At 44.5% G+C, this 25,020-nt stretch overlaps 1 protein-coding gene across 1 annotated transcript; it reads left to right on the top strand.

Annotated features, from left to right (window-relative positions):
- Positions 1-3,162: 3,162 nt before the first annotated feature.
- Positions 3,163-25,020, top strand: MRPL28 (mitochondrial ribosomal protein L28). The gene is made up of 6 exons (XM_040357041.1): positions 3,163-3,295; positions 9,096-9,394; positions 10,562-10,714; positions 14,181-14,315; positions 22,116-22,202; positions 24,798-25,020. The coding sequence occupies exons 2-6, from the start codon at positions 9,107-9,109 to the stop codon at positions 24,894-24,896; spliced, it is 762 nt and encodes a 253-aa protein (XP_040212975.1). The 5' UTR covers positions 3,163-3,295; positions 9,096-9,106; the 3' UTR covers positions 24,897-25,020.

Below are 25,020 nucleotides of genomic sequence, written 5' to 3'. Positions count from 1 at the left end.
AGGGGGACAGAGGCTGGGGACATGACACAAGAGGGGGACATACGCTGGGGACATGGCACAGGAGGGGGACAGACGCTGGGGACATGACACAGGAGGGGGACAGACGCTGGGGACATGACACAGGAGGGGGACAGACGCTGGGGACATGACACAGGAGGGGGACAGAGGCTGGGGACATGACACAGGAGGGGGACAGACGCTGGGTACATGGCACAGGAGGGGGACAGACGCTGGGGACATGACACAGGAGGGGGACAGACGCTGGGGACATGACACAGGAGGGGGACAGACGCTGGGGACATGACACAGGAGGGGGACAGAGGCTGGGGACATGACACAGGAGGGGGACAGACGCTGGGTACATGACACAGGAGGTGGACAGAGGCTGGGGACAGGCAGCCACTGTTTAATCAATAGCCACAATTGATTAAACAGTGGCTGCATGTGATGGCACAGTGGCTGCGTGTGATGGCACAGTGGTTGCGTTTGATGGGCACAGTGGCGACAATTGATGGCACAGTGGCTGCGTGTGATGGGCACAGTGGCAACAATTGATGGCACAGTGACTGCGTGTGTTGGCACAGTGGCTGCGTGTGTTGGCACAGTGGCTGCGTGTGATGGCACAGTGGCTGCGTTTGATGGGCACAGTGGCTGCGTGTGATAGGCACAGTGGCTGCGTGTGATGGGCACAGTGGCTGCGTGTGATGGGCACAGTGGCTGCGTGTGATTGGCACAGTGGCTGCGTGTGATTGGCACAGTGGCTGCGTGTGATTGGCACAGTGGCTGCGTGTGATTGGCACAGTGGCTGCGTGTGATTGGCACAGTGGCTGTGTTTGGGAACAGTGGCTGCGTGTGATTGGCACAGTGGCTGCGTGTGATTGGCACAGTGGCTGTGTTTGGGAACAGTGGCTGCGTGTGATTGGCACAGTGGCTGTGTTTGGGAACAGTGGCTGCGTGTGATTGGCACAGTGGCGACAATTTATGGTGGCACAAGTGGCTGCGTGTGTTGGCACAAGTGGCTGCACCCCCCCCCCCCCCCCCGTGACATACAGACTGCCCCCCCATGACATACAGACTGCCCCCCCCTGGACATACAGACTGATCCCCCCCGTAGGTAGCCTATACAAGCCTGTGTCCCCCGCGGTCATCCTGATGCAGTGTTCCTCGGCAATAGCTCTCGGCGCGTGCAGAGTTAATCTGACTCTGTGTTGTAGTGCAGCAGCTCTGCGCTCGATTTCAATGGACTGAAATCGGCACATGCTCAGTTGCTACAAGGGATGCCAATTTTCTTGGGATGCCGATCTTACTGCTACACCGGCCCTGCCTACTGTTATCACCGCGGCGGGGAACATTAGACAGCGTTCGTTTGAACAGCTGTTTTCCCCGCTGCGCATAGACACTCCCCCTTGGACGGATCTGTCCAATCGCGAGCAAGGGGGAGTGTCTATGTGACTCCCCCTTGCTCGCGATTGGACAGATCCGTCCAAGGGGGAGTGTCTATGCGCGGCGGGGAAAACAGCTGTTCAAACGAACGCTGTCTAATGTTCCCCGCCGCGGTGATTAACGTGGCAGCGGCGGCGGTTTCGGCGGCGGGGGTGGGCCGGATTAAAAGGTCCGCCGGGCCGTATACGGCCCGCGGGCCGTAGTTTGCCCAGGTCTGCTCTAGAACATCACAACAGACTGTCTTATTTATTATCACATACCATTGTCCTGCAGCCACGGATTTAGGCATCGGTGCACTTCTTGGATGTGTGGAAGGTGGAGAGGGGCAGTCCCGGGCGGCTGGTACAGTTCTGGGCATTGCGACTGGCCTGTGGGAGGTAGAGAGGGATGGTCCTGGGCGGCGCTGGTGTCCATGATTCTTTTTAGAACTCTGCTAGCAGTGTGGAAAGGAGATGTGTGGGTGGTGGAGAGGGGCAGTGCTGGTGTCCATTCTATTTACAAATCTGCTAGCTGCAGATAGCCTGTGTGGGAGGTGGAGAGGGGTGGTCCCAAGCGTCAATGTGGAGCGGCGCTGGCAGGTCAGCTGTAGAATACAATTATTGTACTGACCGCACTGTGAGTGTGTGAGCGGCGTGAGGGGAAGCCCTGTCCATACCGCACTGCTGATAAATTCCCTCACCAAATGCGAGCAGGCGAGTACAAATTTTGAGGGCTGGAATACATATTGGCCTACACAATTTTGAAAAAAAATTATAATATTTTTTAGTTTTTGCTATAAAAAATATCCCCAAAAAAATCTTCATCAGTTTAGATGAAATTTTTTTTGGGGGGGGGGGATATTTATTATAGCAGAAAGTAAAAAATATTATAATTTGTTTTCCAAATTGTCACTCTTTTTTTGTTTATAGTGCAAAAAATAAAAACAGCAGAGGTGATCAAATACCAAAACTAAAAAATAAAGCTCTATTTGTGCGGGGAAAAAAAGGACCTAAATTTTGTTTGGGTACAACGTTGCATGGCCTTGCTCTTGTCAGTTAAAGCGAGGCAGTGGTAATTAAAGCAGTTGTATACCCGCAATCATTTTTATTTATTTTTTACACCTGCAAGGCAAAAGACATAATGAGCTAGCTCATTATGAAATACTTACCTTGGAACGAGGTGTAGAGAACTTACTTGCTCCACGCCGAGCGAGATGTCATCTTGCCTCGGCGTGTCTTCCGGGTATCGCCGCTCCAGCGCTGTAATTGGCTGGAGCGGCGATGTCGTCACTCCCGCGCATGCACGCGGGAGACTTCATTCCGGCAAGGTCCGGCGGCTGTCGGCCCTTTAGCTGAGGATCCCCGCTGCGAATGCGCCACTGCAGTCAGCAGCGCATTGCGAGGGGAATATCTCCTAAACCGTACAGGTTTAGGAGATATTTTTTATACCTACAGGTAAGCCTTATTGTAGGCTTACCTGTAGGTAAAAGTGGTAGTAAAGAGTTAAGGGTTCAAACCCTTTCAGTTCTTAAGTGGTTAATATTAATTTAAAAATAAAAAAGGTGGAGTTGCGGAGGCCACATGTTTCCTGGTGACAGTGGATCTCCAGCTGCAGAGATTGACAATAAAGTTCAGTAAAAAAAAAAGAAAAAAGTAGAGTGGAGGCCACATGCTTCCTGTCCATGGTGGAGCTCCACTTTTCAGACAGAGAAGAGCTGCTACTTCCGGCTCATGTATAATATGTAAGAGCAGCGCGGCACAAGAGGAAGTCACATGACCAGCTCCGGGTCACCTTAGCTGTCAATGTAAGCGGCATGTTCAGCGCCTGAAGACTAGGCTGGTGTGCCCGCTATCAGTATTCCTTCGTGGACAAGGTGAGCGTCGGGCAGATCCTACCTTCCTCTGCTGGGCTGCTTCTGCAAGCCGCATACCTGACACTGAGATCAGCAGTCTGCCTGACACACGATGGAATCATTTGTTTACTTCACATTGAATGTTACATACATAAATATACATTGCCTGTACGATCAGCAGGCCGGCCCATAGATTGTACAGTGTGGTTTACCCCCTACATGACCAGGCCATTTTTTGCTATTAAGCACTGACTACTTTAACAGCTTCAGCCCCGGACCATTTTGGTGGTCAAAGACCGGGCCACTTTTTGCGATTTGCCACTGCGGTGCTTTAACTGACAATTGTGCGGTCGTGCGACGTGGCTCCCAAACAAAATTGACGTATTTTTTCCCACAAATAGAGCTTTCTTTTGGTGGTATTTGATCACCTCTGCGGTTTTTATTTTTTGCGCCATAAACAAAAAAAGAGCGACAATTTTGAAAAAAATGCATTGTTTTTTACTTTTTGCTATAATAAATATCCCCCCCCCCAATAACCACGCCATTTTACTTGCGATACGGCACTGCGTTACTTTGACAATTGTGTGGTTGTGTGACACTGAACCCAAATAAAATTCATGTCCTTTTTCCCCACAAATATATTTTTTTGTTAGTATTTGATCACATCTGTGTTTTGCGCTATTAACAAAAAAAACTGAAAATTTTGAAAATCGGTAGGCGCCGGTGGACATCAAGTAGCCAACAATCGGCTCCCGCTGTGTGTATTCCCTGCTGTGTGTCCCCCATTTGGAAGCGCAGAATCGCACATATATGTGATCCTGCGCACACCTGCTGCCCTGTAGCAGTAAAACCCACAACCAGTTAAATTTACCTTTTATAGTTCTTTTTTCTTCACACAAATAGAGCTTTATTTTGGTGGTATTAGATTACTGCTGTTTTTTTTTTTTTCTATTATATAAACAAAAAAGACCCCAAATTTTGGGGGGGGATTTTTTTTTCTAATTTCTGTTAAAAAACAAGCCAAATAAAATGAAATTCCTATACTATTGGGGACATTAGTATGGTTCTGATCGTGATCAAGATACTGGTCCATACATACGAGTAATGATGGTAATCAATGACTTGGGTGGAGATGGAAGCACAGGGACAGGTGACAGCTCAGTGCTGGAGGGCTCTGTAATGTATATCTGTCATAATGTAATAGTAGTACACAACGCATACTTACTAGCACACTATGGCAAAACCTGCAAGCAAATGTAGTGGTGTTTACTACTGCTTTAAGCTGTATAGGAAGTGACAGATGTTGGCTCAAACTGTGGCTTTTAGCTAAACTCTGGGAAACCTGAAAACTCTCCCTTGCAGTGGTGCTACATCTGCACTGAAGGGTTAGCGGCTCATTTAGTCTAGGCCGAATAGTAGAAGCAATTTTACTTACCCGATCCTCTGCTCCTCCAGCAGATGGCATTCCCCCATCCTCTGGCAGTGGATTGTCCCTTTCTCAAATCCAGTGCAAGGTTATGGACCAGACATTGGTCTTGAAGGTGTCAGAGGACCTTAGACGGCAGGAGCATGGGGGAGAATATGTTGCAGGAGCAGTTTAGCAGAGGAAAGGATAAGTTACTATTTTCAATGCAGGTGTAATCACATTGCAAGAGAGAATTTTAAGACCCCTTTCACACGTGCGGACCACATGTCCGCTTTTTCATCCATCCGTTTGCAGATGAAAAAGGGACATACATTGGTCCCTATGTGATTGCGGGTGTCAGCGGATGTTCATCCGCTGACACCTGTAATGGTCCGCCTCCGCAAAGATCTGATTTTACAGATGGAAGAAAACACAATTTTTTCTTCCATCTGCAGAGCGGATGAACACAGACATAGGGTCCGTGTTCATCCGATCCCCCCCATAAGGGAGAGCCAAGAAAAGACAGGGCAGTCCCTGCACAGTGTGCGGGGACCGCCCTGTCATCCACCGGCTCAACGGGGATCAACGGAGCGATCCCCGCTGAGCTTACGGAGCATATGGAGGTGAATAATTACTGATCCGCCACGTGTAAAAGGTGCCTTAGAGTTTTCTGGAGTTCAGCTTTAAAGGGGTTGTAAAGGTAAAAATTGTTTTCCTAAATAGCTTGCTTTACCTTAGTGCAGTCCTCCTTCACTTACCTCATCCTTCCATTTTGCTTTTAAATGTCCTTATTTCTTCTGAGAAATCCTCACTTCCTGTTCTTCTGTCTGTAACTCCACACCGTAATTGCGAGGCTTTCTCCCTGGTGTGGAGTATCGTGCTCACCCCCTCCCTTGGACTACAGGAGAGTCAGGACGCCCACTAACACACAGCTCCTTTCTCTATCTGCAATGTAGAGAGCGTCCTGACTCTCCTGAGGTCCAAGGGAGGGGGGCGAGCACGACACTCCACATCAGGGAGAAAGCCTCGCATTACGGTGTGTAGTTACAGACAGAAGAACAGGAAGTGAGGATTTCTCAGAAGAAATAAGGACATTTAAAAGCAAAATCGAAGGATGAGGTAAGTGAAGGAGGACTGCACTAAGGTAAAGGAAGCTGTTTAGAATTTTTTTTTTTTTACCTTTACAATCCCTTTAAGGCCTAGCTCTTGTTTTAGTGAACTTTTAGGGCCCTTTCACACGGGCGGACAAACGGTCCGTTTTTTACAAGTCCATTTACGGACTTGTAATGGTTCCCTATGGGATTGCACACGTTAGCGGATGATGCATCCGCTAACGTCCGTAAAGATCCGCCTCCGCAAAGATCTGCTTTTTCAGACGGAAGAAAACCCTATTTTTCTTCCGTCTGGCGGAACGGATCGGATGAATACAGACACACGGTCCGTATTCATCCAATTCCCCATAGGGGAGAGCGGAGGAAAGACAGGGCGGTCTCTGCATTGTGTGCGGGGACCGCCCTGTCCGCCAACAGCTCAGCGGGGATTTACGGATGATCCCCGCTGAGCCGACGGACACACACGGGCGGATCAATATGGATCCGCTCCGTGTAAAAGAGCCCTAAGAGTTTGTTTGGACCAAGGTGATACAAACAGTTTCCTTCACTAACACATGCAGCAGCTGTCAGCACAGGATAAAGTGTATGTAGCTACATACAGTGCTGAATTCTGGCACCAGGATGGGAACTTCTCCCACTTCAGGTCGGCTGTCAGTCATTCACTGGAAGCCTTGTAGTTTATGAATGAATACAAGGCTTCTTCTAACTGTCATCCACCCACCTCTCCGCCTCAGCCACCGTGGAGGGGGCATTCTTTGTTCCCATTGGGTTTCAAGGGAGAGAAAGGAATGTAAGTAAGTGCAGGTTTTTCCCTGCCTGGTAACAAGTAAAACAAGAATATCACCTAGGAGCAAAATAAAAGGGAATGAACCTCCATTATAAAAGCCAATAATGAAGGTTTTATTGTCCATTCAGTGCACAGACAGGTTCACCTCAACCCCCAGCTTCTAACGCGTTTCATTCAATACTCCTAATAATTGTAGAGACTGTGGCAAGTTTGAAAGATTTCCCTCCGCTTTTGATTACAAAATTGCATGAAGCAGAATAGTATCGTTGTCTCCGGTCCCCTCTACCGCGTCGCTTCATTGGCTGGCACGCTGACGCTGCTGTCCGGTGACGCCTGTCGGGATCCATGGTGTTGTTGCAGGGGGAGGTTCCAGGCGGTGAGCGCAGCTCGGGGAGGGGGGGTACCGGCAAGTTCAGAAAGGAATTTCATGCAAACAGAAGTTTGTATCCGACAGCTTCAAGTTGCTCCTGGGCCGTGACATTCCAGCTTCAGCATGCCAGGAAATTAATAAAGCGGCATTCACTGACATCGGATCCTGAGATGCTGGGGGAGTTTTTGGCCATCCAGTCTGGTTCTCTATGATCGAGTGGTCAGTATTGGTGAGCACTGCAAGTTAAAGGCCGTGGCTGGGCTATAGCCAATCGCCCTTTATGCTTGCCATTTGGTAAGCAGGTCTGAATTATGGTGGTCTGGCTTTTTTTTTCTTCATCTGTGTGACTTTGGTGCCATTTATTAGAGGATTGATTTTCTTCACATGGACTTTATATTTTTGCTCAACTTATCTTATAATCTGAGTCACTTTGGTGTTACTTAAGGCAGGGTTCGACAAACCCTGGACGCCAGGTCGCAATTGTGACTAGAATTATCCTGTGTCTCTGTGCGCCCTCATCTCCCCCCCCCCCCGCACGATTGCGTCGGGCCGCGCCGGCCGGTAATTGAGGCCACGGCTTTGCGGCCTTCTGCAGGCCTATGCTTCCTTCTGTGATCTGGCGCCATCTTGGGGTGGACATTGGTATGACAAGACGGCCATCAATGCTAATGGAGCTTCCCCTGTCTGTTTTCACTGCCATCTCCTCCCCTCTAATTATAACCCCCAAAAATTATATATATTTTTTATTCTAACACCCTACCTAGAGAATAAAATGGCGGTTGTTGCAATACTTTCTGTCACACCCTATTCGCGCAGCGGTCTTACAAGCGCACTTTTTTGGGGAAAAATAAAAAAAATAAGACACCAGTAATGTTAGCCCAATTTTTTTTTATATTGTGAAAGATAATGTTACGCCGAGTAAATTGATACCCAACATGTCGCGCTTCAAAATTGAGTCCGCATGTGGAATGGTGTCAATCTTTTACCCTTTAAAATCTCCATAGACGACGTTTAAAAAATTCTTTAGGTTGCATGTTTTGAGTTACAGAGGAGGTCTAGGGCTCTACCAATCGCGATACCTCATATGTGTGGTTTGAACAACTTCTGCGCACGAGCTCGGCGGGACGGGGCGCGTTCCTGGCTCCTATCTTTTTTAGCTGGCTCCTAGATTCCAAGTAAATTTGTCAAGCCCTGATTAAGGAGCATTGTTTTCTGCATGGACTCTTTATTGGTTTAATATGTCACGTCATTTATTCATCAATTCTTGTTTGTTTATTGGCGCAGTTTTTCCCTGTTTTCTGCTATTGTTTTATGTGTATATCCCACATTAAGCTGCTGCCTTACTTCCATTAGCTTAATTGGTTTAGCGTGGTTTCTCCTTCTTTTTTTTTTTTATTCAGCATGGTATCTGCAACCTACATTTCTAATCATTCCCTGGTTTTGTAACAACCATTTGACTGAAATTTTGGTGGAAAGTAACTAATCTTTTGACTAAATGGTTTGATTTATTGACACTTAAGTTGTGATATATTTTTAAGATCCTGAAACTGGAAAACGCCATTCCATGTTAACAATTTTCATTTGTAAGTTACCAAAGTTTTCAAGTGTACAGTCAGTCAGCTGTAAAGTGGTGGCGATGCAAAAAGAGAAAATATAACTGTCCTTACTGGTGGTTGTATTACCATGTACTGTACATGACAATACAGTTTCTCTCTTTAATGTAAATGATGGTGTTTTGCATTCATTTTCAGTGTACTATTTGGCTGCTAGCAATATATTTTAGGCTGTGAGGGGTGAGATTGTAGAGGCTTTTAGCTTCTATCTATTGAATCAATCAAGTGTACACCACAAACCAATCACTTGTACACACCTTCTGTATCCACTCTATATGCAGTAAGTGACTTGCTATGCAGGTCCAAATGGTCTTTCCAATCTTTTAACTGGTTTTCTGGCCTTCCTGGTGGTCCTGGAGTCTATTTTTATTTTTTTTCTTTATTTTATATCTATTTTTATTTTATTTTTTTAGGTTGCCTTATGTAGATTGTGTTGTGTATAACCCATTTGCTGCTTCTTAATCCTTAAAACAGTTTAAAATCAAGCTTCACTGTAAATATGTCCTATTTACTTACGTCATCTTATATTTTTAGTTTCTCACGTGATGCCACTGCATAAATATCCACCTGCCATCTGGAAATCTCTGAAGTTAAAGGAAGGTATTTATGCACGCCTGCCCGCCCATTTTCTGAAATCCCAAAATGAGACAGAGAAGCCCGCTGCAGTACATTGGAAACCACATGGACTTAAATACCGGATAAATCCAAAAACAGGACAGCGAGAGCGCGTTGCTGATGTTCCAATACTTCCATACTTTCCTCCAGAAGCCAATGAAGGACTTTGGGGTGGAGAAGGCTGGATCACTGGCTATCGTTATGCCAATAATGATAAGGTAAAATATTCTGTTCTGGAAGTCGCACATCTTTGGTGTCCTACAGAGATGAATGGAGTGGCAACCTCAGCCTGGACTCCGACCAGACCACGCCACCAGAAGTCATCTCTATAGGACACCAAAGATGTGCAACTTCCAGGGGTCTCTCCCTTTCTTCCTGGACAGGCTCCATCCCCTGTAAGCACTCTAGCAGCAGCTGCGGATGCACTGCCTACATACCCCCTCCTTATCGAGTCAGAGTCGCACACAAAATTACTTTGGTGCAGTGTTTTGTAGCCTGTATGCAAAAATAGACTGTTCTTAATGCAAACGTAATAGCTTACCTCTTATTTAAGGGAATGTATAGCTTATTTTTTTTTTTCTTTTAATCACCTGTTTGAAAATGTATAAACTTTATACCAGGGGTCAGCAACCCGTCAATCGCGATCTACCAGTCGATTGTAGACAGGTGACTGGTAGATTGTGCCCTGAGCTGCCAACCCTGCCATCCGAGAGCATCAAAGTGGAGGGTCTATTTGTATAGCTGAGGCAGCATTGGCTGCAGAGGAAGCCACGGCCACGGCTGGAGCAGGCAGTCGCATAAGCCAATACCTACTCTGTAGTGCTGGCTGCAGTATGGAGTGGAGTGATATCAACTGCACTCCGCCTCTTATCCCTGAAAGCAAGCAAGCACGCAGAGCGGCACCAGCAGCATCTAACTCACAGAAAGAAAAGTAGATTTGCTTCAGGTCAGTGTCTTAAGCAATTCAATGGGCATAATGGCACCTATAACAGGCCTAACAACTATTAGGCTGCTTTCACACTGGGGCAGTGCAGTTTACCTGCAGCTTGCCTGTGCCTATCCATAGACTTCTATTATATCCTGCGGGTTAGGTGCGCACCAAACTTACAGGATATAATAGAAGTCTATGGCAAAGCACAGCTAAGCTGCAGGTAAACTGCACTGCCCCAGTGTGAAAGCAGCCTAATAGCTGTTAGGTCTGCTAACCCGCAGGAAAGCCAATAGGTGCGCTGCGTTGTATCCGTAAAGCAGGTAACTTGCAGGGCATCAGTGTAAACAGCCTTATAGGGGGTTCCGGACATAAAAGGTATTTGTAGAGGTAATCTGCAGTGAAAGTCAGAGGCTGGCAAAGTTTAATTTTGTTTTATGTGATTTCTACTTTGTAGCTCTCAACCAGATTAAAAGTTAAATGGAAGCCTCAGCTCTTCAGTCGTGAATTGTACAGTGAAATACTAGACAAAACATTTTCTATAAAGGTGACAATGAAAACTTTGGACCTTATTGATGCTGCTTATGGATTTGATTTTTATATCCTCAAGGTAAGAATATGAAACCCGCTCATTCATTTATTTAGTGCAAAGTTCTTGTTGAAAAAGATTGCTCATGTTTCTTATTATTATTTTATATATATATATATATATATATATACACACATACACTCACCAGCAGGGTGGATTTGATTAAAAACAACTCAATTTTAAATCATCATTTTTAAAGAGCAATTGCCATCTCTGTCCCACAGCAACTCCTCCTCTGACCCGCCGTTGACTCACCGGCAGTCCCATTGGTGAATGGTGATGTGGCAGTGACACAACAAGTTGAGGGACATGGCGGCAGCAGTTGAGTGAATACCCGCTAGCAGGCACTGCCATGATGGATCTGAAATGACAGGTGCTCTTTAAATGTAAAGACTTAAGCCTCGTACACGCGATACGATTGTTGGAAGGGGATTGTCTGTTGTCCTAAGTTCTTACCGTACGTAAGCTCCTTTTGACAATTGTCCAATTTTCGGCCAACATATGTTGGATGGCAGGCTAGTAAATTTTTGGCGGACGGCGTCTGATTTTCGTATGGTTAGTACACAAATCCGTCACACAAAAGTCGAAAGTACTAACGCACATGCTCGCAATCAATGCTCACCAAACATGAAATTAGCAGAAGGGGCCCAAAGGGTGGCGCTTAAGAGCTGAAATTCTTCATAGTACGTCACTACGTTCGTGTTTGTGGCACGACAATTGTGTAACGTTGGTATGCAAGACAAGATCCTGGCACACGCCTTTTGAACAAAATGAATACGCTCGGTTGGCCAACAATCGTATTGTGTGTACGAGGCTTTATTCTTGCTGGTAGTTAGAATCTTTAATATTTGCAAACAAATTATACGCGTATAGTCTGTACTCATGTAACCAATAAAGTACTTTAATTCAAGAGCATCCGAGATGCCGGCCCTTTTTGATTCAAGTTAAATAGAAAACGATCTTTTAGATAGATTTTTACTCCAAAAGCGTTTCATTAAAAAACATTTGAATAAGAATCAAAATAATCTATTTAAATAAAACAAAATCTGATATTTTTTTTTAAATCATTGATTTTTATCCACCCTGCTGAGCAGCCGCTTTATTAGGTACACCTTGCTAATGCTGGGATGGACCTCCTTTTGCCTTCAGAACTGCCTTAATTCTTTGGCATGGATTCAACAAGGTGTTGGAAACATTCCTCAGATTTTGATCCATATTGACATAATAGCGTCATGCAGTTGCTGGAGATTTGTCGTCTGCACATCCAGTATGTGAATCTCCCATTCCACCACATCCCAAAGTTGCTCTATTGCATGGGTCTTCAAATTACGGCCCTCCAGTTGTAACTACAATTCCCATCATGCATAGTCATGTCTGTGAATGTCAGTGTGTTACAATGCCTCATGGGATGTGTAGTTCTACAACAGCTGGAGGGCCATAGTTTGAGGATCCCTGCTCTATTGGAATGAGATCTGGTGACTGTGGAGGCCATTGGAGTACAGTGACCTCATTGTCATGTTCAAGAAACCAGTGGTGAGATGATTTGAGCTTTGTGACCTGATGCAATATCCTGCTGGAAGTAGCTATCAGAAGATGGGCACACTGTAGTCATTAAGGGATGGACATGGTCGCCAACAATACTTAGACTGTGGCGTTTAAAAAATGCTCAATTGGTACTAAGGGGCCCAAAGTGTACCAAGAAAATATCCCCCACACCATTACACCACCACCAGCCTGAACTGTTGATACAATGCAGGATAGATCCATGCCTTTATGTTTCCGTAAAATTCTGACCCTATCATCTGAAATGGCAGCTGAAATCGAGGCTCATGAGCTCACGCAATTTTTTTTTCAATCTTCTGTTCCGTTTTGGTGAGCCTGTGCGATTGTAGCCTTAGTTTGCTGTTCTTAGCTGACAGAAATGGATCCCGATGTGGTCTTCTGCTGCTGTAGCCCATCTGCTTTAAGGTTCAATGTGTATTGTGCATTCATAGATGGTATTGTGCATTCATAGATGGTATTCTGCATACCTTGGTTGTAATGAGTGGTTATTTGAGTTACTGTTGCCTTTCTATCATCTTGAACCAGTCTGCACATTCTCCTCCTGACGTCAACAAGGCAGTTTCTTCCACACAACTGCCGCTCACTGGATATTTTCTCTTTTTCGGACTATTCTCTGTAAACCCTAGAGATGGTTGTGTGTGAAAATCAAAGTAGATCAGCAGTTTTTGTAATACTCTGACCAGCCCGTCTGACACCAACAGCCATGTCATGTTCAAAGTCACTTAACCACTTGCCATCCGCCCATTGTAATATGACGGCGCAGGAACCCTCTGTCCCTCCGGGCGGCCATCATATGACGTCCTCGGCTTCCTGGTATTGTAGAGAGCGCACGCCCGCCGCATCACTCGGGACCCGATGCGCGTGCGCCAACAGCCGCGATTGCTCATCGCAGATCAGGGGCGTGGATCTGTGTGTGTAAACACACAGATCCACATCCTGTCAGGGGAGAAGAGACCGGTCCGTGTGTTCCTAGTATATAGAAACACCGATCAGTCTCTTTCCTTAGTCAGTCCCCTCCCCCCACAGTCAGAATTACTCCCTAGGTAACACAATGTTGTGTGTTTTTTTTGGTCTTTTTTTTGTTTATAGTGCAAAAAAATAAAAACCGCAGAAGTGATCAAATACCACCAAAAGAAAGCTCTATTTGTGGGTAAAAAAATGATCAAAATTTAATTTGGGTACAACGTTGCATGACCGCACAATTGTCATTCAAAATGTTACAGAGCAAAACATTTGGCTTGGGTAGGAAGGGGGTGAAAATGCCCTGAATTGAAGTGGTTAAATCCCTTTTTGTTTCCCTATTCTGATACTTGGTTTGAACTCTAGCAAGTCGTCTTCACCACGTCTAAATGCATTGAGTTGCTGCCATGTGATTGACTGTTTAGCAATTTGTGTTGCCAAGCAATTGAACAGGCGTACCTAATAAAGTGGCATATATATATATATATATATATATATATATATATATATATATATACATTTTTGAATTGATCACATTATATCATCTGTTCTTAGCAGCATAAAGAGCTTGGAGAGTTGTGGGAGGAGAAACGGCAGTACACTTATATTCCCAGTGAATGGCTGTGCATGGAGGACATGGCAGCACAAACCTGATCATTGAAGGATAGGTAGGCTGTTCTCCCAGAACAGCCATAAAACTGACCACACTGGCAAGGATGTGCTCTTGTGCCTAGTGTGGTCAGTTTGAAATAGGAAAGCTGAGGGACTGGCAAGATCACCAGGTATTTCACAAAAAGGAAGCAATACAAAGAAAAGAGGGTACTTTTTAACACAAGTACATGGTATGACATACGCAGATCAGGAATATAAAATGTTGGGGTAATGTATTCTTTAATATACTACCCTTAACTGTATGTGCTCTGTTGTTTTTCTTAATGTTTATTTTTTTTCTTAATGTGTTTAGACGCCACAGAGGGATTTATCCTCCAAGTTAGGAATGGATCTAAAAAGAGCTATGCTACTACGTCTCGCAAAAAAAGACCCAGATCTTCACCCTGATGATCAAACAAAAAGAAAAGCGATTTATAACAAGTACAAGGTTTGTTCTTAAATGATCTTCTTTTAGCTTGCAGAGTTGTAAGCTGCTCAGTTTTGACAGCGAGGGCGTCATACAGCTGTGTTTTTTTTTTTCCTCCATATAAAAATTGAGCTATTTAAATCTGTTTGGAATAATACCTGCATTTGGATTTATTATACCAGTGCCTAGTATGTTTGGAAAACAAAACTGATTGACCTCGCAGAAATATATGAGCTGACTCTATTAAAGGGGCTGTAAAGGTTTTTTTTTTTTCTAAATGGGTTCCTTTAACCACTTAAAGGGGAGGTTCACCCTAAAAAGTCCTTTTTTTTTATTACACTGGCCCCCCACATTACAATACGATTAAGGATATTATTATTTTTTTGATGCTGTACATACCTTTTGTACATCATATTCACCCGTTGCGAGTCCCGCGGGAGTGGGCGTTCCTCACATGTCTGTGATTGACATTTTGACCAAAAACGAGCTCCCCCAGTCGCGTTAGCCGCGTCACGGTTGGCGAAAGGAGCCGAACGGCGAGTCGGCGCTATACTGCGCATCGCCGTTCGGCTCCTTTCGCCAATCGTGATGCGGCTTACGCGACGGGGGGGAGCTCGTTTTTGGTCAAAATGTCAATCACAGACATGTGAGGAACGCCCACACCCACGGGACTCGCAACGGGTGAATATGCTGTACAAAGGTATGTACAGCATCAAAAAAATAATAATAGCCTTAATCGTATTGTAATGTGGGGGGCCAGTGTAATAAAAAAAAGTACTTTTTAGGGTGAACCACCCCTTTAAGGCGGAGGTTCACCCTTTAAAACATTTTTTGACATCACACAAAGTCGCGCCATCCTACCGACACAATGCCGGTGTTTTTTTTTTTTTTTTTTTTGTCAGCACATACCTCTTAATCCCAATTTTCACCTCACGGCAATCCCGCGGGAGTGGGCGTTCCCAAGCACTGCCTGTGATTGACAGGCTTCCGAACGGCGCATACTGCGCGTCACAGGTTGCCGACAGAACCCGAACGTCGGTGCGCAGGCGCCGTATAGAGCCGCACCGACGTTCAGGTTTTTTCGGCAACCTGTGACGCGCAGTATGCGCCGTTCGGAAGCCTGTCAATCACAGGCAGTGCTTGGGAACGCCCACTCCCGCGGGATCGCCGTGAGGTGAAAATCGGGATTAAGAGGTATGTGCTGACAAAAAAAAAAAAAAAAACACCGGCATTGTGTCGGTAGGATGGCGCGACTTTGTGTGATGTCAAAAAAATGTTTTAAAGGGTGAACCTCCGCTTTAAGGACCGGACCAATATGCAGCTAAATGACCCAAGGTTTTTTTTTCAATTCGGCACTGCGTCGCTTTAACAGACAATTGCGCGGTCGTGCGACGTGGCTCCCAAACAAAATTGTCGTCCTTTTTTCCCACAAATAGAGCTTTCTTTTGGTGGTATTTGATCACCTCTGCGGTTTTTATTTTTTGCGCTATAAACAAAAATAGAGCGACAATTTTGAAAAAAATGCAATATTTTTTACTTTTTGCTATAATAAATATCCCTCAAAAACATATCTAAAAAAAAATGTTTTCCTCATTTTAGGCCGATACGTATTCGTTTACCTATTTTTGGTAAAAAAAATCGCAATAATTGTTTATCGATTGGTTTGCGCAAAATTTATAGCGTTTACAAAATAGGGGATAGTTTTATTGCATTTTTATAAATTTTTTTTTTTTTTTACTACTAATGGCGGCGATCAGCAATTTTTTTTTTCGTGACTGCGACATTATGGCGGACACTTCGGACAATTTTGACACATTTTTGGGAGCACTGTCATTTTCACAGCAAAAAATGCATTTAAATTGCATTGTTTATTGTGAAAATGACAGTTGCAGTTTGGGAGTTAAACACAGGTGGCGCTGTAGGAGTTAGTGTTCACTCTGTGTGTGTTTACAACTTTAGGGGGGTGTGGCTGTAGGACTGACATCGATCGAGTCTCCCTTATATAAGGGATCACTTGATCGATACGCCGCCACAGTGAAGCACGGGGAAGCCGTGTTTACATACGGCTCTCCGCGTTCTTCAGCTCCAGGGAGCGATCGCGACGGAGCGGCTATAAACGAATAGCCGCGCCGTCGTCACGGATCGCTCCCCGAGGGAACCCGACCGCCGCAAGTACCGGGGGGGGTCCCGACCCCCGACCCACGTCTAGGCAGGCACGTACAGGTACGTTGATGTGCCTGTCCGTGCCATTCTGCCGACGTATATGTACATGAGGCGGTCAGGAAGTGGTTAAGCTAGTGCATTGTTGGTTCACTTACCTTTTCCTTCCATTCTAAATGTTTTTTTCTTTGTCTGAATAACTCACTTCCTGTTTCTCCTCAGTAAGCTTGCCCCCATGTTCTGGCTGGTGGTTAGTCAGCCAGAATGGCTTACTGAGGAGGAACATGAAGTGAGAAATTCAGACAAAGAAAACAAAGGGAAAAAAAACATTTAGGGCCAGTTCACACCAGACGCAGTTCGGTTCAGTTCCGTGTGCTTTTATTCTGCACAAAAATGCATACACAGTGTTTTCCATGTATTCCAATGGCTCTAGTTTCTGCACCGGACTGCATAGTGTGAACTAGAGCCATTGGAATACATGGAAAACGCCGTGCATGCATTTTTAGTGCAGAAAAAATGCACACGGAACTGTACAGAACTGCGTCTGGTGTGAACTGGCCCTTAGAAGGGAAATCAAAGGAAATGGTAAGTGAACCAACAAAGCTCTAGCTTAAAGCGGATGTGCCATGGGGAAAAAATATTAAAAGCCAGCAGCTACAAATACTGCAGCTGCTGACTTTTAATATTAGGACACTTACCTGTCCTGGAGTCCAGCGCTGATCGCAGCAGAGCACGAGCGATCGCTCGTCTCTCTGCTGCTCCCCCCGCCATCCACGCTGAGGGAACCAGGAAGTGAAGCGCTGCGACTTCACTGCCCGGTTCCCTACGGCGCATGCGTGAGTCGCGCTGCGCCCGCCGATTGGCTCACACGCTGTGTGCTGGGAGCCGAGTGTTCCCAGCACACAACGGGCGACAGACGGGAAGTCAGAAAAACCCGTCTTTTGCCCGTAGCGTGTGGCCGGAAGTGGGTGCAAATACCTGTCTTTAGACAGGTATCTGCACCCCCCTCCCCCCTGAAAGGTGTCAAATGTGACACCGGAGGGGGGGAGGGTTCCGATCAGCGGGACTCCACTTCAGGGTGGAGAACCGCTTTAAAGGAACCTATTTAGAAAATAAAAAAACAACCCTTTTAAACCATCCAGCTCTGGAATTACTTTATCGTGAGCTATGCCCATACTGGACTCCTATTACAGATAGTAACTATACCAAATTCATATCTTAATCGCTTGAAGGTCGGGCTTTTTCTGGCACCTTTTGTTTACATGCAATGTTTTGTTTTTGCTAGAAAATTACTTGGAACCACCAAACCTTATTTTTATTTATTTTTTAAAGCAGGGGCCATAGAGAATAAATTGGTGGGTTTTGCTAATTTTTTTATATCACGCGGTATTTGCACAGCGTTTTTTTAAATGCAATTTTTAAATAAAAATACACTGTTTTGCATCTTTTTTTTTTTTCTTTTTTTTTTTTTCTTTTTTTTTACCACGACAGCTAATACCAAGTTCAAGAGACCAGCTCATGATTTGATGCTTCTTACGTCTCTGTTTGTAGGTTGCATCATATGTGGTATATATTATGAAATGTTTTTTTTTTTTTTTTTTTTTAATTTTTAACTATGGTCATGTGCACAAAAAGTAGATATCACCTTCCCGCTAGGGTAATAGGGCCTTGATCGTGCCACTTCAACCAATACCCCCCAACCAGGATGGTTTAAACACGTCGTCAGTGACCAGTTAGAACATTTATCTCCCCCCCCCCCCCCCCTCCCCTCATGGCTCCCAGGGATCTCACTCTTTTTACCCAAGATAATATGACTTTGGATTTTTTAAAGAAAGGAAAATATTATGTGAATAGGATTTGGAGATGACTATCGGAGTGATAAGTGTTGTTTTGGTCTGCTTAAATATACCCTATTTCCAATGACCCCTAACCCTCTCAGCATAGCTCCATGTTTTTTTGTATTCCTTCCATTTTTCCCATTTCTCCCTAAACTCCCTATGCGTCTCTGAGAGGCCATCTTTTAGCTCTTCTAACCTAAACGTTTCCTCCACTGCGTCTATCCAGTTCCAGACGTGAGGACTTTCAGTCTCCTGCCACTTTTTTGGTATGAGTCTCTTGGCAGCATTCAACAAGTGGGGGAGTAAGGACTGCTTGTAGTTTTTAACCCCCTCTTGGCTACAGTGAAAGAGCACTACCCAGGGGTCCTTCTTTAGCTCATTACCAGTGATGACCTTTATTTGACTTAATATAGTGTCCCAATAAGTTTGGATTTTTGGGCATAGCCACCATAAATGGGCCATCGTACCTCTTTCTAGGCATCCCCGCCAGCACTCTGCGGTCTGTTCTGCTTTAAATTTGTTTGCTTTATCCGGGGTGATATACCACCCTGAGATGCACTTATAATTTGCTTCGGCGGTTCGTATGTCTATTGCTGATGAATGGGACTGTTTTGCATCTTAATGCAAATAAACACAATACATAACTTTCAAAAAATTAAAGATGATGTTATGCCAAGTAAATGGATACCAAACATGTCACGCTTTTAAAATTGCACACGCCCATGCAGCAGCGACAAACATAAATTTACTATCCATAGTCGATGCTTTAAAAGACTTTACAGGTTACCAGTTTAGATTTACACTGGTCTGGTGCTAGAATTACTGGCCATGATCTGACGTTCGTGGTGATACCGCACATGTGTGGGACGATCACTGTCACTTGCGTGCGGGACAAACGCATGCGTGTTTGCCTTTGCGCACAAGCACAGGAAGGCGCAGGCACTTTAATTTATTTTTTTACAATTTAGCTTTTTCTTTTTTTTACACTGTTGCTTTAATTTTTATTTTTTTATCACTTTTATTGCTGTCACAAGGATTGTAAACAGCCTTGTGACTGCAATAGGCAAGTGTCATGTACTCTTTATGGAGGGATCTAGGGTCTATAAGACCCCAAATCCCTCCTCTGCCCTTAAAAACATTCAAAACATGTTTTTTAATGCTCTTGTTTCATTTTTTAAATGTTGCCTTTGACATCCAGGTAAACCAGGAGCGATGTCATGTGATCACTTCTGGGTTTCTATAACGGACAACCGATCAAATGGGAGGGGGGGACGTCCCCTCCAGCTGCTTGTAATAGCAACGGAGCAGCTAGTTGGCTGCTTCGATTGCTATTACAAGAGAGCTGACCGGCAGCTCTAAAAAGCTGTACCGGGATGATGCCTGCAGCTGTAGGCATGTGACTTGGCTGTGTGGAGTGTAGGAACACATGGGCATGCTAGATTTCTGGGGTCATGTATGCTCTGATGCTGCATTTTACACCCTAAATATGGGTAACGTGTAAAACGTAACATGAAGCAAGAGATTATGTTTTCCTTTAATACTTTCTCATTCACTGATCTGGAACAGGAACTTTTACCAGTACAGTAAAACCTTGGTTTGAGAGTAACTTGGTTTGAGAGCATTTTGCAAGACGAGCAAAATGTTTTAATACATTTTTGTCTTGATATACAAGCGATGTCTTGATATAAGAGTAGCATCATGTCACAACTGAGTATAAAAAAGAAGAGAGGAGAGTGTAGCAATATGGTTACATTTAATGAAGGTACAACATTTAGCAACTTATTGCTACACTTAGAGGTGCCTCTCTTCCTTCTCTTTTATACCCTGTACAAAAAATGCTTTGATATACAAGTGCTTTGGATCACAAGCATGTTTCTGGAACAAATTATGCTGGCAAACCAAGGTTTTACTGTATATATTTCAGGCATGCAACAAGCGTCCTGTTTGACAAGCTTGTAGGACAGGATACAGCTTTAATGCAGCCATCTTTGTCAAGAGCTTAAAAACACCTCGCTTCTTCTTACTCCCATTTCCCAACCAAAGTAACATCCTGATGGTGCTAGACATCGACGATGCTGAATCGGAGGGAAATATCAAGGAAGCTGCATAACATTTTCTCTCCTAATCAAACATCTCACTGTATGCATTGAAGGCATTCTATCTTTTAAGACTATGTGGACTCAACGACAATGTCGTATCACATGCTATCACAGCATTTCTCAACCCTTTAAACATATGTAAAATCTCAAGGCACCCCAGTCTAAAATGTATATGGTACTTGTTATTAGGAAACCTGATCCTGGGACCATACACACAACCTGCCTAGAAAACATTTATCGCACATCAAATGGCACCCTGGTTGAGAAGTACTGCCCTAGACCAGTGGTCATCAACCCTGTCCTGCAGGGCCCACTAACAGGCCAGGTTTTATGTATTACCTTGGGGAGATGCAGTCTAGAATACTGCAATCACTGAGCAGCAAATTATATCAGCTGTGATGTATTTCAGTTATCTTGCAAACCTGGCCTGTTAGTGGGCCCTACAGGACAGGGTTGATGACCACTGCCCTAGACCACCATCCTTACTTTCAAAGGTGGTTTCAGTTTTCAATCTCAATGGGGACATTGTTCTGCCATCCTTGTGCCTCGCACCTAGGTATTCAAAGGAAGTTTCTCTACATTGCCTAGAGTTTGTCGCAGCCATTAATGTGCACCTAAAAGCTACTGCATTTATTAGACAAACAGACTTTGTCCTTTCCCTGGGTCCTCACAAGAGGCACATGCCCCAAAATCCACCAATGCTAGGCGGACAAAGAATTTGATTACTAGAGCTTATTATCTAACACAAACACCCCTCTTGCATGATTTTGCGCACTCTGCTCCAGATCTGTTGGAACATCTTGGGCCTTTAGGCACCAAGCCTCAGTCTCCCAACTATGAATGGCTACCACCTGCTTTTCTGTTCATACTTTTTCAAGTTTTTCCAGGTCTATATATAGTCATCTGCTAATGTAGCTTTTGGCCGAAAGGTTCTTGCAGCGCTACTCTGAAGCTTGGCTCTTTAACCCTGTTTTTGGGCCTGTTGGCACTGTTCTGTTGCCTAGTTGTTGCCCACCCTTTGTATTTATAAATCATATCACAGAGGACTCAGAGTGGGGTAGGGTTAAAGGGGTGTGACCTGTATTGTTCACCAAGATATGGAAATTACAGGTAAGTCAAAATTCCTCTTTTTCATTACACAGCTAAAACTATGTGTTTTTCATCTTTATTTTTTTATTTTTATAAGAGTATTTTGTGCGTGTTCTCGAGAGAGGAGCCGGACTGCAGGAGTTGGGAGTAGGAAGGCCTCCCCCAGAGGCAATCTGCCACTTTTCTCCATGCCCCGGGTGGCAATGACGGGTGTGTGAGGGGTTCCTCCCACACAGCCCGTCCTACCTGCTCCGCTTTGAAGGCAGAGGGACTCCCTATAAGGGAGTGAGAGGATCTAGCCCGCTCAACCAGCCCCGTTAGTCCTTCGCCTCTCTTTTTAGAGACCGCGTGGTCAAAGTGCGTGCATGTTAACCCAATTTCGAGTGCGTGTAAGTGTGGTGGTTTTTGTGGGAGGGGGGTGGACATACTAAGCGCAGGCTTACCTCGCATAGCACACCCACCGGGAGCCGGGCTGAGACCACCAAACTCAATTCACATGTAGCCGAGACCGGGATCCGAACCCCTAGCTGCAGAGGTGAATGGCTTGTCAGCGCAGTGCCAATCGCATCGAGCCACCGCAGCTCCTCCCGTGTTTTTCATCTTGACAATACTAACACTACCATTCAATCCATCAGGCATTTGAGATTCCACTTCAAGAAGCAGAGTGGGTCGGCTTAACTTTAGAAGAAGCTGTGGAAAAACAAAGACTTCTAGAAAAGAAGGTACCACTTTTTATATATATAATATTTTATGGGAACTAAGCTGAAGAACAAAATGTAATATATTGCAACTTACCAGTCCTTGGATGAGGTGGCTGCATTCAATTTATTTTTTGAGGTAATCCTATCAGGATACAGAACATCTACCTCTTTACTCCCCTTTATAACTGGAAGGGGGAGCTGTTCTGTATTCCCAATACACGTTAAAGAGGAACTGCACTCAAGCGTGTGTCAGCGGCCATTTTTTCCTGCAAGTGTTGCTCCGCCTCGCCGGCCCATGAAATCTTGTGCATGTGCAGTACAATGCCTCCCGCAGAGCGCATCCGATGTGTACAGGTTACTGTAGCTATAACAACCTGTACACAAAGGGCTGGAAGCTCATGCGGGTTAAGTGCTTGGCTTTGCCGCGCCTACACAACCGAGATGCAGCGCTTTTTAGCCCTTTGTTTAACTGTTGCTGCCACTGCTGTAGTAAAAATTGGCAGTTTAAAAAAGATCAGGGGTAAGAGAGGATGAAAATTGACCTTGGATAAGGTCATGGGAAGAAAAAAGGGGTTACTGTAGGCTGCACTTGAATGATCCTGATCCTAATAATGATAAACTCAGGAGATAGTATCAAAGAGTTTATTCTGGTGATTAATTAATCAGTAGGATCACATTGAATATCACAACACAATTAAAAAAGCATGGTATTAGGTACGTCTGACCATGAGCACACATAACATACAGGACATACAGTAGACAAACATTAACACACGACGCTGTCCGGACTCTGTCGGGGTCAGTCATTGGTTTTAATTACTATATGCAATTATTTTGGATAATAGGGTGTGTAGTGTTCAATAATTGATTGACACAGAACTTCCAATTGTGGCCCTAATAATTTGCTAGCCAATGACTGAGCCCTGAGGAAAGGGAGGAAGGGGGGGAGGTGGGAGAGGGAGACGGGGAGGGGGTGTGGAGACTGAGGCGTTGATGCTGCAGCAGGTATCACTAGACTGGAGAATTAGATAGTGAACTATTAATAAGTTCACCTATTGATGAGGGAGTAACTTCCTCACATGAAGGATGCAGGGGTGCATTTAGTCTCAAAGTTCTCACTCTGTATTGGGTGGTAATAAGTCAATGATCATTCGAATGAATAGAAATTCACTTGGTCTGGAATAAGGATGTACACTGTATGACCTTGGCAGTCTGGATAATTATTCAGTAATTTGAATAACATTAGTGCAGTACGCAGTAGGCTATCAGTTAAAAGGGCATTCAGTATCTGGAGATGCACAGATATATTGATTTGAATAGTGTAAGTAATGGGGGTGTATATAAGTCACACACCACAATTCTGAATTTAGTTACCCTATATAGACAAAGCCGTAACAATACTGTTGCGTGTTAGGATGGGATAGTTAGGTCAGAATGTACATGAGTATAACACAATTTCCAGGAATCATATGAGTTGTATTGCTTTCCGGATTAGAGCAGCTGTGTCCCCAGAAATATATGACGACAGCATGTTGGATGTTTGTAGTGGTTTCAAAGGATATGGTCATCCAAGTGACTCCAAATAATAATGTTCAAAATGAAAATTGGTTACAGACCTTTGGTTGAGGTTCATTCATTCTATGGAGTGATCAGAGTGATATTAAGTCCTATATATGCAGTCCTCTGGTTGGTTGTCCCAGGTTATATGCCCGAGAGTACAAGTCGCTCGGTTGGGATAGGAGTTAAGTTACCCCGTATCCAGAGCGTGGGCTGAATAGCCCGGTGTGGCGCCTCGATCGCCGTCTCCGTGTATACGTTCCTCCGTATTCCTTCCTGGTTTGAATTAGGTCACATGGGCAGGTCACATGGGCAGCGTGTGGTGATGACGCTATAGTAACCTGTACACATCGGATCGGAAGCGCTCTGCTTACTGCACATGCACTTACTGAAGGCATTATACTCCTGTCCTCGCCCTTATCCAGCCCTTGCAGCCCTCCTTGGCTTTCCTGAGACTTCCCTCAGCCCTCCTCCACTCTCCCCACCTCCCCTCCCCTGCTAGCAAAATCACACAGTGAGAGAAAAAAAGATACCTGCAAGCAGTTCTAGCCCAGGAGTCAGGGTCAGTGCTGTACAACACGTCATTACACTACGTGAATTACAAGAACAGAAAGCGGAAGTAACAAATATAAGGTATTTACTGGCACCAAATAAATGTTTTCCTTTCTAAAGTTAACACAGCAAGGGCGGAAGATTTATTAGCAGGAAAGATTAGTAAAAAAATGACTGAATGTCCACTTTAAGGGCAGGACTGTTAACACAGCTTGTGATTTTAATGTCAGGTGAAGGTGCTCTTTGCTAAAACAGAAAGTTAAAAGCTCATTAGATTTGTGGCAGGATCAACACATTTTTTCTGTACTTGCAAGGTTTTTTGTTTTTTATTATTAAAGATCGAGAAGGTGTATGTGTTTGAAAGATGTACTGGATTTCTTTTTTTTGCCCATGCTTGCACATGTGGCTGTTTTTTTAATAAAATAATTGTTTTTACTTGATAATGTAAATGCTACAAGTGTATTCATAAATTATTACTGTAACTTTACCTTTTTTTTTTTGTTTCAGGACCCTACTCCTGTTTTTAAAACTGCTGTAGATGAACTTATTAAAAAAATAATGGATCAGAAACTGGAAGAGCCAGCAGTCATAGAGAACCGTCCTTGAAGATTTCTCCGGTCACAAACTGTTATACATCTTTGGAAGATATGTGGCTTACAAGGATAATATGTATATATTATACACTGTTATACAAGTTGAATATAAAAAGATTAAAAACCTTTTGATAGTA

This window comes from Rana temporaria, chromosome 6 (genome assembly GCF_905171775.1).
Source record: "Rana temporaria chromosome 6, aRanTem1.1, whole genome shotgun sequence".
NCBI classification, from domain to species: domain Eukaryota; kingdom Metazoa; phylum Chordata; class Amphibia; order Anura; family Ranidae; genus Rana; species Rana temporaria.
The sequence above is the reverse complement of the archived record's forward strand: the minus strand, read 5'-3'. Positions and strand labels throughout refer to the sequence as shown.

Excerpts from the sequence above, each read along its gene's own strand:
- MRPL28 (XM_040357041.1), top strand. The coding sequence starts at position 9,107 with ATGCCACTGCATAAATATCCACCTGCCATCTGGAAATCTCTGAAGTTA. Across the intron at positions 10,715-14,180 it reads TTGATTTTTATATCCTCAAG|ACGCCACAGAGGGATTTATC; the intron begins GTAAGAATATGA and ends TAATGTGTTTAG. Across the intron at positions 22,203-24,797 it reads AAAGACTTCTAGAAAAGAAG|GACCCTACTCCTGTTTTTAA; the intron begins GTACCACTTTTT and ends TTTTTGTTTCAG.